Source organism: Gavialis gangeticus, unplaced genomic scaffold (assembly GCF_001723915.1).
Source record: "Gavialis gangeticus isolate Ggan-Ray unplaced genomic scaffold, GavGan_comp1, whole genome shotgun sequence".
NCBI classification, from domain to species: Eukaryota; Metazoa; Chordata; order Crocodylia; family Gavialidae; genus Gavialis; species Gavialis gangeticus.
Genome location: NW_017729032.1, coordinates 213128557 through 213141851, shown reverse-complemented (window position 1 = coordinate 213141851; position 13295 = coordinate 213128557). Strand labels below are relative to the sequence as shown.

General features: G+C 40.0%; 1 protein-coding gene across 5 annotated transcripts in view; it reads left to right on the top strand.

The window, feature by feature from the left end:
* Positions 1–6639, top strand: part of DYRK1A (dual specificity tyrosine phosphorylation regulated kinase 1A) — a 170525-nt gene extending 163886 nt beyond the window's left edge. For all 5 annotated transcript variants that reach the window (XM_019524612.1, XM_019524610.1, XM_019524609.1 and 2 more), the window contains 2 exons: positions 935–1059; positions 3397–6639. In XM_019524612.1, coding sequence (XP_019380157.1) covers positions 935–1059; positions 3397–4020 — 749 coding nt within the window. In that variant the 3' untranslated portion in view covers positions 4021–6639. The remainder of the gene's footprint in view (positions 1–934; positions 1060–3396) is intronic.
* Positions 6640–13295: the final 6656 nt, after the last annotated feature.

Genomic DNA, 13295 nt, shown 5'->3' with positions numbered 1-13295 from the left:
AGGGGAGGGGCAGCTCCCACCGCTGCTTGCACCACAGTCGGGCATGGGGGTGGGGGGGGTGGTATGTGCCACCCAGATTTGCACGGGTTGGGGCAAGCTGCAGCCAGGGTGTGCAGCCCTCTCCTCGGCAGGGGCTGGGCTTGGAGCAGGCACCGGTGGCACTGGGAGGATGCTGCATCCACCCCAGATTTCGCTGCCGCTCTGTTTCCAGAGCTGCTGCCACCAGCTGCCCAGTGCTGCTCTGGCTCAACAACCTGCTTCCACCCATGTGCCGGGAAGAGCTGGGGCTGTGCCAGGCAGCTGGTGGCAGCAGCACTGGGAGCGGCGACACAGTTGGGTGGATGCAGCATCCTCCCAGTGCTGCTGGCACCTGCTTTGAGCCCAGCCCCTGTCAAGAGGAGCCCTGCGCAGCCCTGGCTGCAGCCCACTCCACACAGATCTGGGGGCACCCCCTGCCCCACCCCCTGTGCCCTCCTGGGGTGCAAGCAATGGTGGGAGCCGAGCCCCCCCCCCCCACCTGGGCAGTGCCTGCCTCTGCCCCCCCTCTCACTGTGGGGGACATTGATCTGCTCCCCCCATGCGCTTCTCTTCCCCCTCTCCTTCCATCACACCAGACTTACCAGCTGGAGGCAGCAGTATCAGAAATCGGATCAGTATCATCTGATATGCTTCCTTAAATATTAGGTATCTGTACTGGCCCCCAAAATTTCTATTGGTGCACTCCTAGTAATTTGTAAGATTTCAGTTACATTCCTTCAGCTTTTGAGGAACAATTTTGAGCCTTATAAAATACAATTCAGTATCTGTTTAAAAAAAAAAAAAATTTAAAGACTAATTTTAGACTTTGATCTTCAAGCAGTTCATACCCTTGTGTCCCCATTATGTTATGGAACTGATACGTATTGTAATCTTTATTTTGTATTGTTATTTAAAGGTGGGTCTTCTGGAACAAGCAACAGTGGAAGGGCACGGTCAGACCCTACTCATCAGCATCGTCATAGTGGCGGACATTTCACAGCGGCAGTCCAAGCTATGGACTGTGAAACACATAGTCCCCAGGTACATTCTTGAAATGAGCATCTCCCTTTAAAAATAGTTGTTTAAATCACTAGCTTTTATTTTCTAAGGCAGTGGTTCCCAACCTTTTTTTGTTGTGACTTGCTGCTGGGAATGGAGTTGAGGCAGTGGTGGTGGCCCAGGGGCAGGGGAGCTCCTGGCATGGGATGCAGCTCATCTTTTGTGTGCAGTGCCGCTGGCATTGCCCCCGCGACCTTCGTTTGGGTCGCGACCCGAGGTTGGGCACCACTGTTCTAAGACAAGCAGTGGCCACCTTTTGGGGCAGCAGGCCGCATTAACACAGCTTGCAGGTGCAAAGAGATTATTCCTTTTTCATAGGATAGTTGCCAGTGCAGTGGTACTCAGCCTTCTGGCTCCATAGGCTGGCCTGACACTGTGAACTGGATCTGCCCATACACTCGTGCTGTCTAGGGCACTGCTATGCCACCTGGCCCATGGGTTTCCCTACGGATGCAGAAATTTGGCAGCAGGGGAGCAATAGTTAATACAGCCTCTGCTTTCCTGCCACCATATTTCCAGACCATGGAAAGACCCACTTCATGCATGTCACGGTTCTGTGGGCCCATGGGCTTGAGTTTGAGCACTACTGCACTCACTGTTTTCCCCCGTCCATATGAAAAACACGGGATCCATATAAAGGTTGACCTTTTAACATATCCCAGAGAGCTATTTTGAACTGCAGTGTGGTGAACTTCTGTAGAACATTTTTCTTTATTCCAATTTTAAATCAGTATTTACAGGTATCCTGCAAGGTTGAATGAATGCTTTGTAAAACTTTTGATATTCTTAGAGAAAAGCCAGTGTAGAAGTGCAAAGTATGAATAGTTTGAATTAAAAATACAAACTAATGCATTGGGGGCCACCCTTTTTGGCAGGTCTGCCATCGATTAGCCCTGCATTCCTTTTGAGTGCCACTCTGATCCCTTTCCCCTGCCTGATCTCTGCTTTCTGCTTCATACCGTATCTGTTATGGGGCTGCCTGCCTGTCTCCTCCTTGATTTGTTGCATGCCACAAACAGAAATTGCCCATGCCACTTGTGGCATGCGTGCCACAGGTTGGCTGCCCCTGAAATTATTGCTTGACTTACTGCTAGAAGAATAACACTGAAATTTAGTAGTTATTGACCATTGGTACCCATCACTGTAGGACAGTGGGAAAACAAGATTTTCTAATATCACCAAGGGGCGTCATTTGTGCTTCTGCCCAGGTGAGGGAAAATTACAATTAGTTTATACAGATTTACAATTCATTAGAGTAAAAAAAAATATTGAGTGACTAGTGTGCAGTAGCAGTAACTATTATCAAGCAGCATAGAATTGAAAAAGGTCTCTTGCTGTTTCAGGAGCATTAACTTACAAACTTTCATAAACTTATGAAGCACCATCTCACTAAGCTCTTGTGAGGATACTCACATTCCACATTAGAATCATGGGCATGCAAACAAGTTTCATGTAAGAGAGAATGGTAGGACTTTAGAACACATAAGCTGCTCTATGGGAATGGCCCATGTGCACACATTTTACTATATTAAGTGAAAGTTAATCTATGGTAACTCAGTCCTTTGGGGTTAAAAGCATGTGTATATATTGTTACTGGAGAACAGTCTGGATGCCATGAAGTAATGTGCCACTCTCCTTTGCCTGTTGGTAATTTGTTCATGTGCCCATGCCTTAAGAGTGCTTTTGTGCAGTATGCATTAATTTATTTTGGAAGTGGATTAACCTAAACTGCACAAAGTGATTTCTTGTTTGGAAAAAGTATGTCCATATGGGGCATATTAGTACAGAGTAGCCAGTGTATATGAAATTCATATTCTAGTTCTTATGCAGTAGCTTCCCTGTGTAGAAAAACCCTCATTTCTAGCTTTGTTCTGATAGAGCTCTCTTCCAGTGGTACTTCAGAACCAACTGCAAACTACAACTTGCTTTTTTGTTTAGCACTTCAGTTGTTCTTGAGGCCCCAGTCCATGTCCACAGCCCCACTGCACTAGGCACTGTACAACTATAAACTTACTAATTACTGCTCTTCACCAATGCTGTTTCTGAGTTTTTTAAAACTTTTTCTGTAAGGGCATGCAGTTGGTCTTTTGTTCCGTAACTGTCTCAGTGACAATATATTTAATTACTGTTCTAACATGTCTAAGGATATATTTAGGAAAGTATGTTAGAATATTTCCTAAATACATACCTAGTGTATATTTTTGTTGCTATGTAAAATTTAGCTTTATTTCTTTTCAAAAGTTAAGACTTAGTTTTAATGTCCTTTCTAAATTCAGTTGATTTGATCAGTCCTTTTATAGTCTACATTTACTACCATAGGTTCGACAGCAGTTTCCTCCTCCACTTGGTTGGACAGCCACTGAAGCTCCTACACAGGTCACTGTTGAAACCCATCCGGTTCAAGAAACCACCTTCCATGTAACCCCTCAACAACAGAATGCATTACATCATCATCATGGAAATAGCTCCCACCATCACCACCACCATCACCACCACCACCATCATCATGGACAACAAGCCTTGGGTAGCCGGACCCGGCCAAGGGTCTACAATTCTCCAACAAACAGCTCCTCCACCCAGGATTCTATGGAGGTGGGCCATAGTCACCACTCCATGACGTCCCTGTCTTCCTCAACTACTTCTTCCTCTACATCTTCCTCCTCTACTGGTAACCAAGGCAATCAAGCCTATCAGAACCGCCCAGTGGCTGCTAATACCTTGGACTTTGGACAAAATGGAGCTATGGACGTGAATTTAACAGTCTATTCTAATCCGCGCCAAGAGACTGGCATAGCTGGACATCCAACGTACCAGTTTTCTGCTAATACAGGTCCTACTCATTACATGACTGAAGGGCACCTTGCAATGAGGCAAGGAATTGATAGAGAAGAGTCTCCCATGACAGGAGTTTGTGTTCAGCAAAGTCCTGTGGCTAGCTCGTGACTAAACTGAAACTAAGTTTGTTTCTTGTGTGTTTTTATAGAAGTGGTGTTTTTCCAAAAACAAAGTGCAAAGCTGCTTGAATCAGAAGGAGATAAACTCACTGAACCGCTACAGGAGGGCAAAGCTGACTATTTTTTTAAACTTGAAAAGTTTGCAAAGGGACAATGAAGTTTTTTAAGAGCCATGTCCAAACCCACCTTTATGGATAGCTTAGAGGTGTCGTCTCACCTTTTGCTTCCCCCATTTTAACTTGCCACAACTTAGTCATAGTTATTTTTTGTCTCATTCAACAGGGGTTAATGTTCAAATGTTGGTCTTAGTTGCAAACTAGTTTCTTTTTAAAGGCACTGCACACGATTTACATAAAAGGGCCCTTTCAGATTTTAGGGGGTGGGAGAATAAGTATTATGTGTGTATGTGTGTGGATTTTTTTTTTTGGTTTTTGTTTTTTTAACTTCCCCAAACACACATGGGCACAGAATTGCAGTACTGTAAGGAAGAGGGACCTTCAAATTACACAAATATATAATCTTCAGCTGTAAAAAGGGACGGTTGTAATGGAGTTTGTAAGGCACATTAAGCATGCTAAATGGCGGTGATCAGAACTCTCCTTATCTGAATCTACTGAGGATCAAAGCAGCAATTATAATGGGATTCTGTGTGTCTCGTATTTAGAGACCACAGTCAGCTAGTATTGGAATATAACTGGTCTCAGAACTAAGGTGCACTGAGAAGCAATCAACGGGTCGGTCCTGGCCAGTCCTGGGGAGGTTTAAGTGGTGGTCTTTGGGATAACCTTTGGCCTTATGGATTTGGACTCTAAGTTAGAAGAGCCTACCATTTCAGATGCAATCACTTTTGGACATGCATTTGCAGACAGTCCTTAATGCTGAAAACACAGAGAATGGGTAATTCAAGAGGCCTTTCTTTTAAAATAGACTTTTGTGACCCACTTATTGTAAGGTATTGCAAGGTCACTTTGCGTGTGTCATAAAGTTGACTTCCTTATTGGTTGAAGGTCACAGAAGTAGTGGTTTGCGTTTGATGGAAATAGCTACAACTGTGTCCCTTCTTGCTTTTTACTTTTTTCTTTTGCTTTTTCTCGGCACGTGGTTTCTCCACCATTACTTCTGCACAAAGATGTCTTCTGTTCATCCTGAACATTTTTAAAAATGCAGAATTTTATGTGACTGCTTTTTTGCCTCACAATTATGCTGTGAATTTTACAAAAATTTATTTTCTTTTTTGATAATTTATTGTACCAAAGCTGTTTTTATAGCACATAGATGTCTGTAACCAATAATGTAGCAGTTCTGCACTTTGACACAAGGTGTAACTAGACCATTTTTAAATGTCAGTTGAAAATTATGGCTGTACTATTGCTTAAACAAAACTGGAACTGTTGTTGAATTCATAGCCAATACATTTACAGCAATCTCTGTGCTGAACATAATAGATTGACATCTAATTCAAGACTGTAACATCTGTTACATTATAAATACGTTCAGGCTTCTGAAGGTAAAAGGGACACTAGATACAGAAGCTATGAAACCAGCAATTGATTCTTGTATTCCGTATTAACATAAATGTAAACTTGAAGGCAAGACCTTGGTTGCATGAACAGGTCCAAAACAATAGTATGAGTAAAGCAAAAAGCTCATGTGAGACCTGAGGTTAGCAGGCTGTATTTAACAGGTGCCTAATTTTTGGGTTATGCTGCCTTAATATAACACAGTCAGCTTGGCAGTTGCTAAATTTTTGGGCCCATATAAAGATTTATATATATTATGATTAAAAACTCAGCAAACTAAATAGAAAAGGTAGGGTAATTTGGTGATTACCCATCCCATATTGCCCATTATCTATTACAGAAGCAGTGATCTACCTCTGCCAATAAACCCTTTAAAAACTAATGCAGCATAAGACTATCCCATCACTCATACTGGTCAATTCCATGTGGCTAATGAAATCAGATTTTTCTGAACAAAAGCTGAGGGTTTTGTACTTAAAATGACAACACAGCAGCTGAATATTGTCTGCATATGAATGAATACTTGGGGTTATCAGTTTTTGTAAACCAGAACTTTTTTTATCAAGGGATCCATATTTCTTTTGTACTGAAATGTCAAGCTTGTGGTTGAAAGCATTTTTGAACTCAGTAGTTAAGAAAAGTTTATGGTGATTGAAAGGTTGTCATCTTACAAATGGAGTGCTGAGTTTAGCAATATAAAAAGGAATCCAATACTTACTGCTGTCTAGGAATATAAGGGTAATATAAAATATCGGTAATATTTTTTGTGCTGGTTGCCACACTTTAGCAAGCACCAAAAATCAAAACCGTTTAAAAATTACATAGAGAAGAAATCATAAAATCCAATGCTTCTGCATACTGTGTTATGTTACAGTCCAGTTTTGTGTGCTTTACTACACAGTTTGGTTACAGGACTTCTGTGCATTGTAAACATAAACAGCATGGAAAAGGTTAAATACCTGTGTTCAGATTGTAAGATCTAGTCCGGACTTGCTGTGTATATTGTAACGTTAAATGAAAAAGACAAGCCCTTTGTATTATAGTCATGCAGTCTTATGTATGATAAACAGTTGAATAATTTGTCCTCAGACTCTTTACTGTGCTTTTTAAAAAAAATTATTTAAGAGAAAAATGTAAACATAGTAAAATCTTCCTATGCAATTAACCTACTCCAAACCGTGGTCTGGTAGGTATAATTATAGTACAATATGTAAATATCAGATACATTAACATAGACTTAAAAAAAATTATGAAAGTAAAAATTGGAGGTATAACAGATAATTTTGAGTTTTTAATTGAAACAGTAAGAGATACAATCATTGATGTATAAGCACTCACGTTTCTGCTTGATTCTGGTTTATTATTCTTTCAGTATTGTCTTAGATTCAGAGTTGTTTATGTTCTTATCTGCTAGGTTTAGACTATTCCGGATATCTTCTCACATGCACTACTGAGTTCCTATTACTGTAGACTACATGATTTTAAAGCTCAGAAGTGAGTATTATAATCTCATATGACCTCCTTCACAATAGAATCCATAGAATTCTATCCATTAAGTTCTGCATCATAAAGTCTGTATTTTAAAGTTGAGTTAAAATGCAACTTTAGAAGTACTTCCATGATTTAGAGGCCTTAAGTGAATTCTCCATCATGGTTCCTGGTAAGCTATTCCAGTAGTTCATTATCTATGTTGCTAAGCATTCTTCATCTTGCTGCCAGTTTAAATTTGTTTAGCTTCAACACCCAACCACTGGATATGCTATTATCTGCTAAAATAGAGAGACCTATAGTTTCAGAGATCTTCTTCCCCATAGTCAGAAGGTGATCAAGTTGCCTTTAACCTTCCCTTTAATACAGATGGAGCCTTTTAAGTCTCTGAATGTAACGGTTCTTTCCAGATCTTGGATTTTTTTGGTGTCTCCTTCCTTGATGTGGCTTCAATTTTTAAAGGGTAGGCACCAGAATTGGACACAGTATTCCACAAATTATCTTATTAATACACACGCAGAGGTAGTATTACCTGTATACTTGTTATGCCTATTTCTGTTTATACCACCAAGGTCTGTATTTTTAGGCCCCTTAGTGCCATCATTTTCCTTAGATGCTTCTAGTTAGTTGGTTATTCACCATGGTGCTAAATCCTTTTTAAAATTGCTGTTTCCAGGTACAGTTCCTCATCTTGTACGTATGACCTTACATTCTGTTTGAGTGTATGACTTCCCATTTGGCTTTATTAAAATGCAGGAAGTCTGAAGGTGCCTGGTGCAGAAAGAGATCCAGATGGATCTATGTAAGTGCTCAGTCCTCATTATCACTCTACCAGTTTTGCTGCTTCTGCAACCTTTGCCAGAAGTGATTTTGTAATTGTTTCAGTTAACAGATGAAAATAGTGAACCAGCTTTGAGGTGAAAACCATTAGGCATGAGAAATGCCCTTACTTGTTTGATTTATTTCACTAAATATTATTATAGTCTGAGATAAATTGATTAGCCAGTGTTCAATCAATTTAATATGTGCTGTTTTAATTTTGTTTTGCTTGTTTAGTGTCATTCATGCGTGTGTCGTAGGGGGGTGTACAAGGAGGCATCTCCATCCCTCTGTCGGTTGTGATTTTATGTGGTGCTGTTATTTTAATCAGAATGTCATGCAGCACTTAAAGATAGTATGAAAATATCTATCTTCAAAATAACCCAATATTCAAAATAATGTATAAGATTAGTATTGCCAGTTTCCTGTATGTTATTCATAACAGTGTAGCCAGATGTAACCAGAATAGTGGCACATTAAAATATTAGAACTCCACAGTATCTTATGGTTCCCAAGCAAGTAGATGTATACATGTTTTTTCTCAAGTATGACTTGGTCTAGATAGACCTCTATTTGCTTGCATCTGAGTGATGCTTAGAAATTGGGATTATTGTTGTTTTCACTGTGATTTTTAAATTGTTTAGGGCATGTTTTATTCCCATAACATTTTTCAAAGATAGTTATGTCAAATAAGTAGGCTCCCTCTTCGCCTGAAATGATACGTGACTACTGGAACTAATTATATTCTACATCATTATGAAACAGGAAAAACGATCAACACCATACAGCAGTGATTCTTAACTGGGGTGCTGCAGCATCCTGGGCTGTTGTGTGAGCCTTTTAAGGGTGCCACAGGGTGTATGAGGAGGTAAATGCTTGCTACTTCCCCTTCCACCATACCCAGTCCCTGCGTGAGGAGGTAAGTGCACACTCATCCTTGAACCTAGCCCCTATGTGAGGAGTAAATACTTTTTTGAAATGGGGTCCCACTAAGTACGGAAAAAATTATGGAGGGTTGCCTGGAGTCTAAAGGTTTAAAAACAATTCCGTACAGGACACAAGTATGGTATCTGCCCTGAAGAGCTGAATGGTGTGATATGTAAGGTAGCCCAGACAAAATTGTTACTTTAAAACAGGGGTGGGCAAATACGGCCTGCGGGCTGGATCTGGCCCGTGAGGCCTTTCTATCCAACCCATGGGGCCCCTAAAAATGTAGAAAACTAATATTTCCCTGCCCTTGGTTCCTGTCAAAAATGACTACAATTACTACATTACTCTTTAGGTGCACTACATGACCTATACATGTGCTGGATATCTGTTCCAACGTGTGCTAATTAGCACACGGAGCAGACTTCATTAATTGAGTCTGCAGGAGCGTGCTAATTAACACACTCCAGCAGCCCCTGTGCTGTGTATTCAGAGTCCCCCCCCCACCCCCCACTCCAAAATGGTGGAGGGAGTGCTTTAATTAAAGCTTGTTCAACGAGCTTGCGTTAAAATGCCCCTGCCACCATTTTGAAGTGTGAGACGCTGAATACATGTGACACTGCCGGTGCCTTAATTACAGCGGGTCTCAGCTGCTCCAGTTGAAGTGCACCCCCTCCATCCCAGAACACATGTGAAGACACCCATAAAGGTTAGTGTTCAGTTGGGGTGACACCAGACATAAGCAATGCAGCCCTGTAGAGCCGTGTGATTTTTATGAGACTAACTAAAGGTCAAGTGTAAGAGAACAAATAGGGACACAGGGCAGAGCCTCTCTGAGACACCAAGAGAAAGGGAGAAGAAACTGCCACACCAAGTCATCAAAAGTTACAGAAATGCAAAAGCAAAAGTGAAATGAGAGGGGAGTGTATAAAGATGAGAAAATAATGAATAGTTAAGACAGAATTTGTAGAAGTAGTTGATTATGAAGAGGTAGCTGAAAAAGTTTTGAAACTTGCAGTGAACTAGAGAGGACAGAAAATTGATTAATTTACGTGTATGGCTTTATGGCTGTGTCCTGAAACAGGTTAAGTTGCAGGCTGTAGATCAGGGTTTCAGTCGACATCCTGGACTTTTTGTGGATCATAAATAATTTCTTCTTTGATGAAAATGAAAGAAATAGTAACACATTTGTAAAGAATCCTTACTACATCATTGCAAGGGATATCAGAATAGAAGGCAGCTGAGTTCTAATAGAAAACAAAATGTGTAAGGAAAAACTGCAAACAGCCCTAATGTTACTGTATTTTCTAGTCTAGGCAGCCAGAATGCACCAGGTAAAGTTATAATTGGAAAATAAGGGCTGTTGACCAGACAATGAGAAGTGCTGTTGTTTGCTCAATACAGTTAAATCCTTTCAGAAGGAAGTACTTTGTGTATTGATGTGAACAGAAAATGTCAGCTCTCTTAACAAAATTCTAGAAATCCTACAAGTAAGACTGCATGCTGGGAAGTCAATCTATTGTGAATTTCAGAACAGTTGGTTCCTGGAGATTAAACTGTATGCCTCAGATTGAGAGACAATGGGGTATGATATTGCTCTAAGTAAACGATGACAATTCTAGGACATACTTTGTTCAGTTCTTTGGAATTTTGTCTAGTTTCTAGAAATTAAAGAGTAGAGGAAGGTAACTACTGCCTTTCCTAAGAGTTGGAAAACCAAGCTGAAATTTCTCGAAAAATCATCCAACTCTGAATCTTTTCTCTGGAATTTATATTTCTCAAGTCTAGGTAGAATCCTTCCTCAACAGGAACATTTCATGGCAGTCCTTCTTCTTGTAAGTGAGCCATTTCAGAAAAAAATGTGCTTCAGATAAACAAGGGAGGATATTGAATAGAACTTCCTTGTTGTTCCATGGACAAGTTTATCATTTCCCCAAAGCAAATTAAAATACCTGAACACTATCATCAGCACCCTTGTTGATATTGGAGGATGATGAGTGCAGCAGGCCATCTCCTTCACATTGGACTGGTACAATTAGTGTGATGCATTTTAGAAAGGGCACAGGTTTGTATGAAGAGAAACCAAGTGATCTCAAGAAGCATTTTTATTCTAGAGCAAGGGGTGCTAACCTATGGCTTGTGGGCTGGATCTGACTCATGAAGGTCTTGTCTGGCACTGGGGAGCAGTGGCACAGAACTGTTCTCTGCCACCCATCCCCTCCACAGTGCTTCTTTTTGCTGTGGAGCCTGGTGGTCCACTGTGCCTGCACTTAAGACATGCACCCTAATTTTAGAAGACTAATTTGCAAGGGAAGTGTATGTGGTATGCAAGTAAATATGGTAGTTGGAAAGGAGAGTGCTCCTCTAAGAAATTCCTAAATTTCATGTGGAGGTTCTACTGCAAAAGTTTTGCATTGAATACCCCTTTTATACATGGTTACCTTTCTCAGTTTTAGCAACTCTTACTTTGGAGTGTTCTTTCTGAGGGTTGGTCCTATCCCAAGTTTATATTGACAATCTGGCTAATTTACCATAGAGCTGGGAATACACCACTGTGAAGACTGGTACAGTGTCTTTGTATGAAAATTCACAGGCAAGACAGAATTTTCAATCTCTAGTTTTAGATTGTTTGTTTGGAAACTTAAGATGAAAAAAGAAATGTTCTGACTAAAACTGGAATGGTTTGTCCTGCTGTCATTCTCTCATTTTCTAGGTTTGTGAGCCTTTAAAATCCTGTATTCACAATGTAGCTTTGCAGGGAGTTTCTTCTTCAAAAAGAGTTCTTCTCAGTTATATTTTGAAATTTGGATCAGTTTAGTGTGGAGCTTGTTCATCATATGCTGCTAGAATTTGTTTACATTATTTAATATAATCTGTAACAAATTACTATAGATTCATCTGGAAAAATATTTATTCTTTATTATATTAAGGGTCCTATAATGCCAATAAATTTCCCAGAAAAATTGCTTTCTATACTTTCGTAGTTTGTCTTACAGTAGTATTTAAGGATGCTTGCAGATGTTAAAAAAACAAAACAAAATGGTGATGTACTGTAAAGTTGGCATATTCCCACACCAAGCCTAGCATATGCCCAGAAGAGTCAGTGCATTAGTTGGACCTGGCCTGCCCAACATCTGTAGAGATTGGGCACTTTAGTGGGCTTTTTTGGTGCTTTTATCTAATAATGGGTTGAATCAGAATCAGCTATAGATAAAAGTGCTAAAGAGTCCTGCTGAAGCAGCCAATATACAGATGCTGCAGAGTCAGGTCCAACTAATATGCTGCTTCTTCCAATAAAGTGCGTTCTTTGGTGGGTTGTTTTGTTTTCTTAATGTCTGTAAGCAGCCTATGAAATATTTTCTTTCATCACTAAATCTTTGTTATAATCCTATTATATAGCACATGGGCAATATTAATAATTGAAGATAAAGAACAGAAGGATCTGTTAATTAAGATGTTTTTAATTAATTTACTGTAGACTTTTTTTTATCTTCCATAAGTATTGTTGATAGAATCGATTCTAAATTATTCCATGGTACAGTAGTGTAAGAACATAGTAGCCATGACAGTCCAGACATTCTAAAATATTAACAACATTGATATAATGTTTTAGTATTTAGAAAAATAAGAATACTTAACACACAAGTGCTGTTTTGAAATGTGTAATTCTTAACAGCACTCCAAGGAAGTTGCATTTTACGGGATGGGAAACAAGTGTAAAAATTAAATTATTTGCTCAGTATCATGAAAGTTAGTGACAAAGACAGGGGAACCTGAAGCACAGCCCAAGCTATCAGACTACTCTCTGACTTGACTTCACACATCATCAGAAAGATTAACTAAATCCCAGTTGAAAAAGCATGTTCTACCTTTTGTTACACTTTGCATATCTATTTGATATAATGGAGCTGCATAGGTGCAGCTGCCAGCAGAAGTTTGCACACTGACTCTTTCCTGCTCAAAGTGACATTGGAGTCAGGGCACAGCTTGACTTTCCCATCCAAAGATGTGTTTGCAGATCTGGCACATAGAAACTCCATCATTTCACTTGTTAAATAAACAGATGTAAAATGAAAACAACATTTTATTTGAGGTAAAATAAATAGAGTGCTTCATGGTATTTTTTTAGTATCATATCCTGGTCTCTTCTTCAGTCTGAGATTCTTCAGCTGAGTCTCATTTTCTATAAATTTCAAAGGTAGTTCAAATTACCTGGAAGGTTTGTCTGCCATTATGTCAGTGTCTCTTGCCTTTTATTTCTTCAGCTTATGTTGCCCTTCCCCAAAAAGGCTCAGGGAGGCTTACATTAAATGACTCTGGCCGTGTCTACAGGAGACCCTGACTGCACAATCATTTAGCACTTGTATAAAAAAGTACTAGATGTGACGGCACAGTAACTGTAGTTTACAGCGCAGTAGCATCACTGAATGGCTTTTAGGTGATGCTGACTGCGCAGTAGCTCATTAGCTCAGGCTTTGTGCCACATAATGCTACTGCACAGTAGTAACGA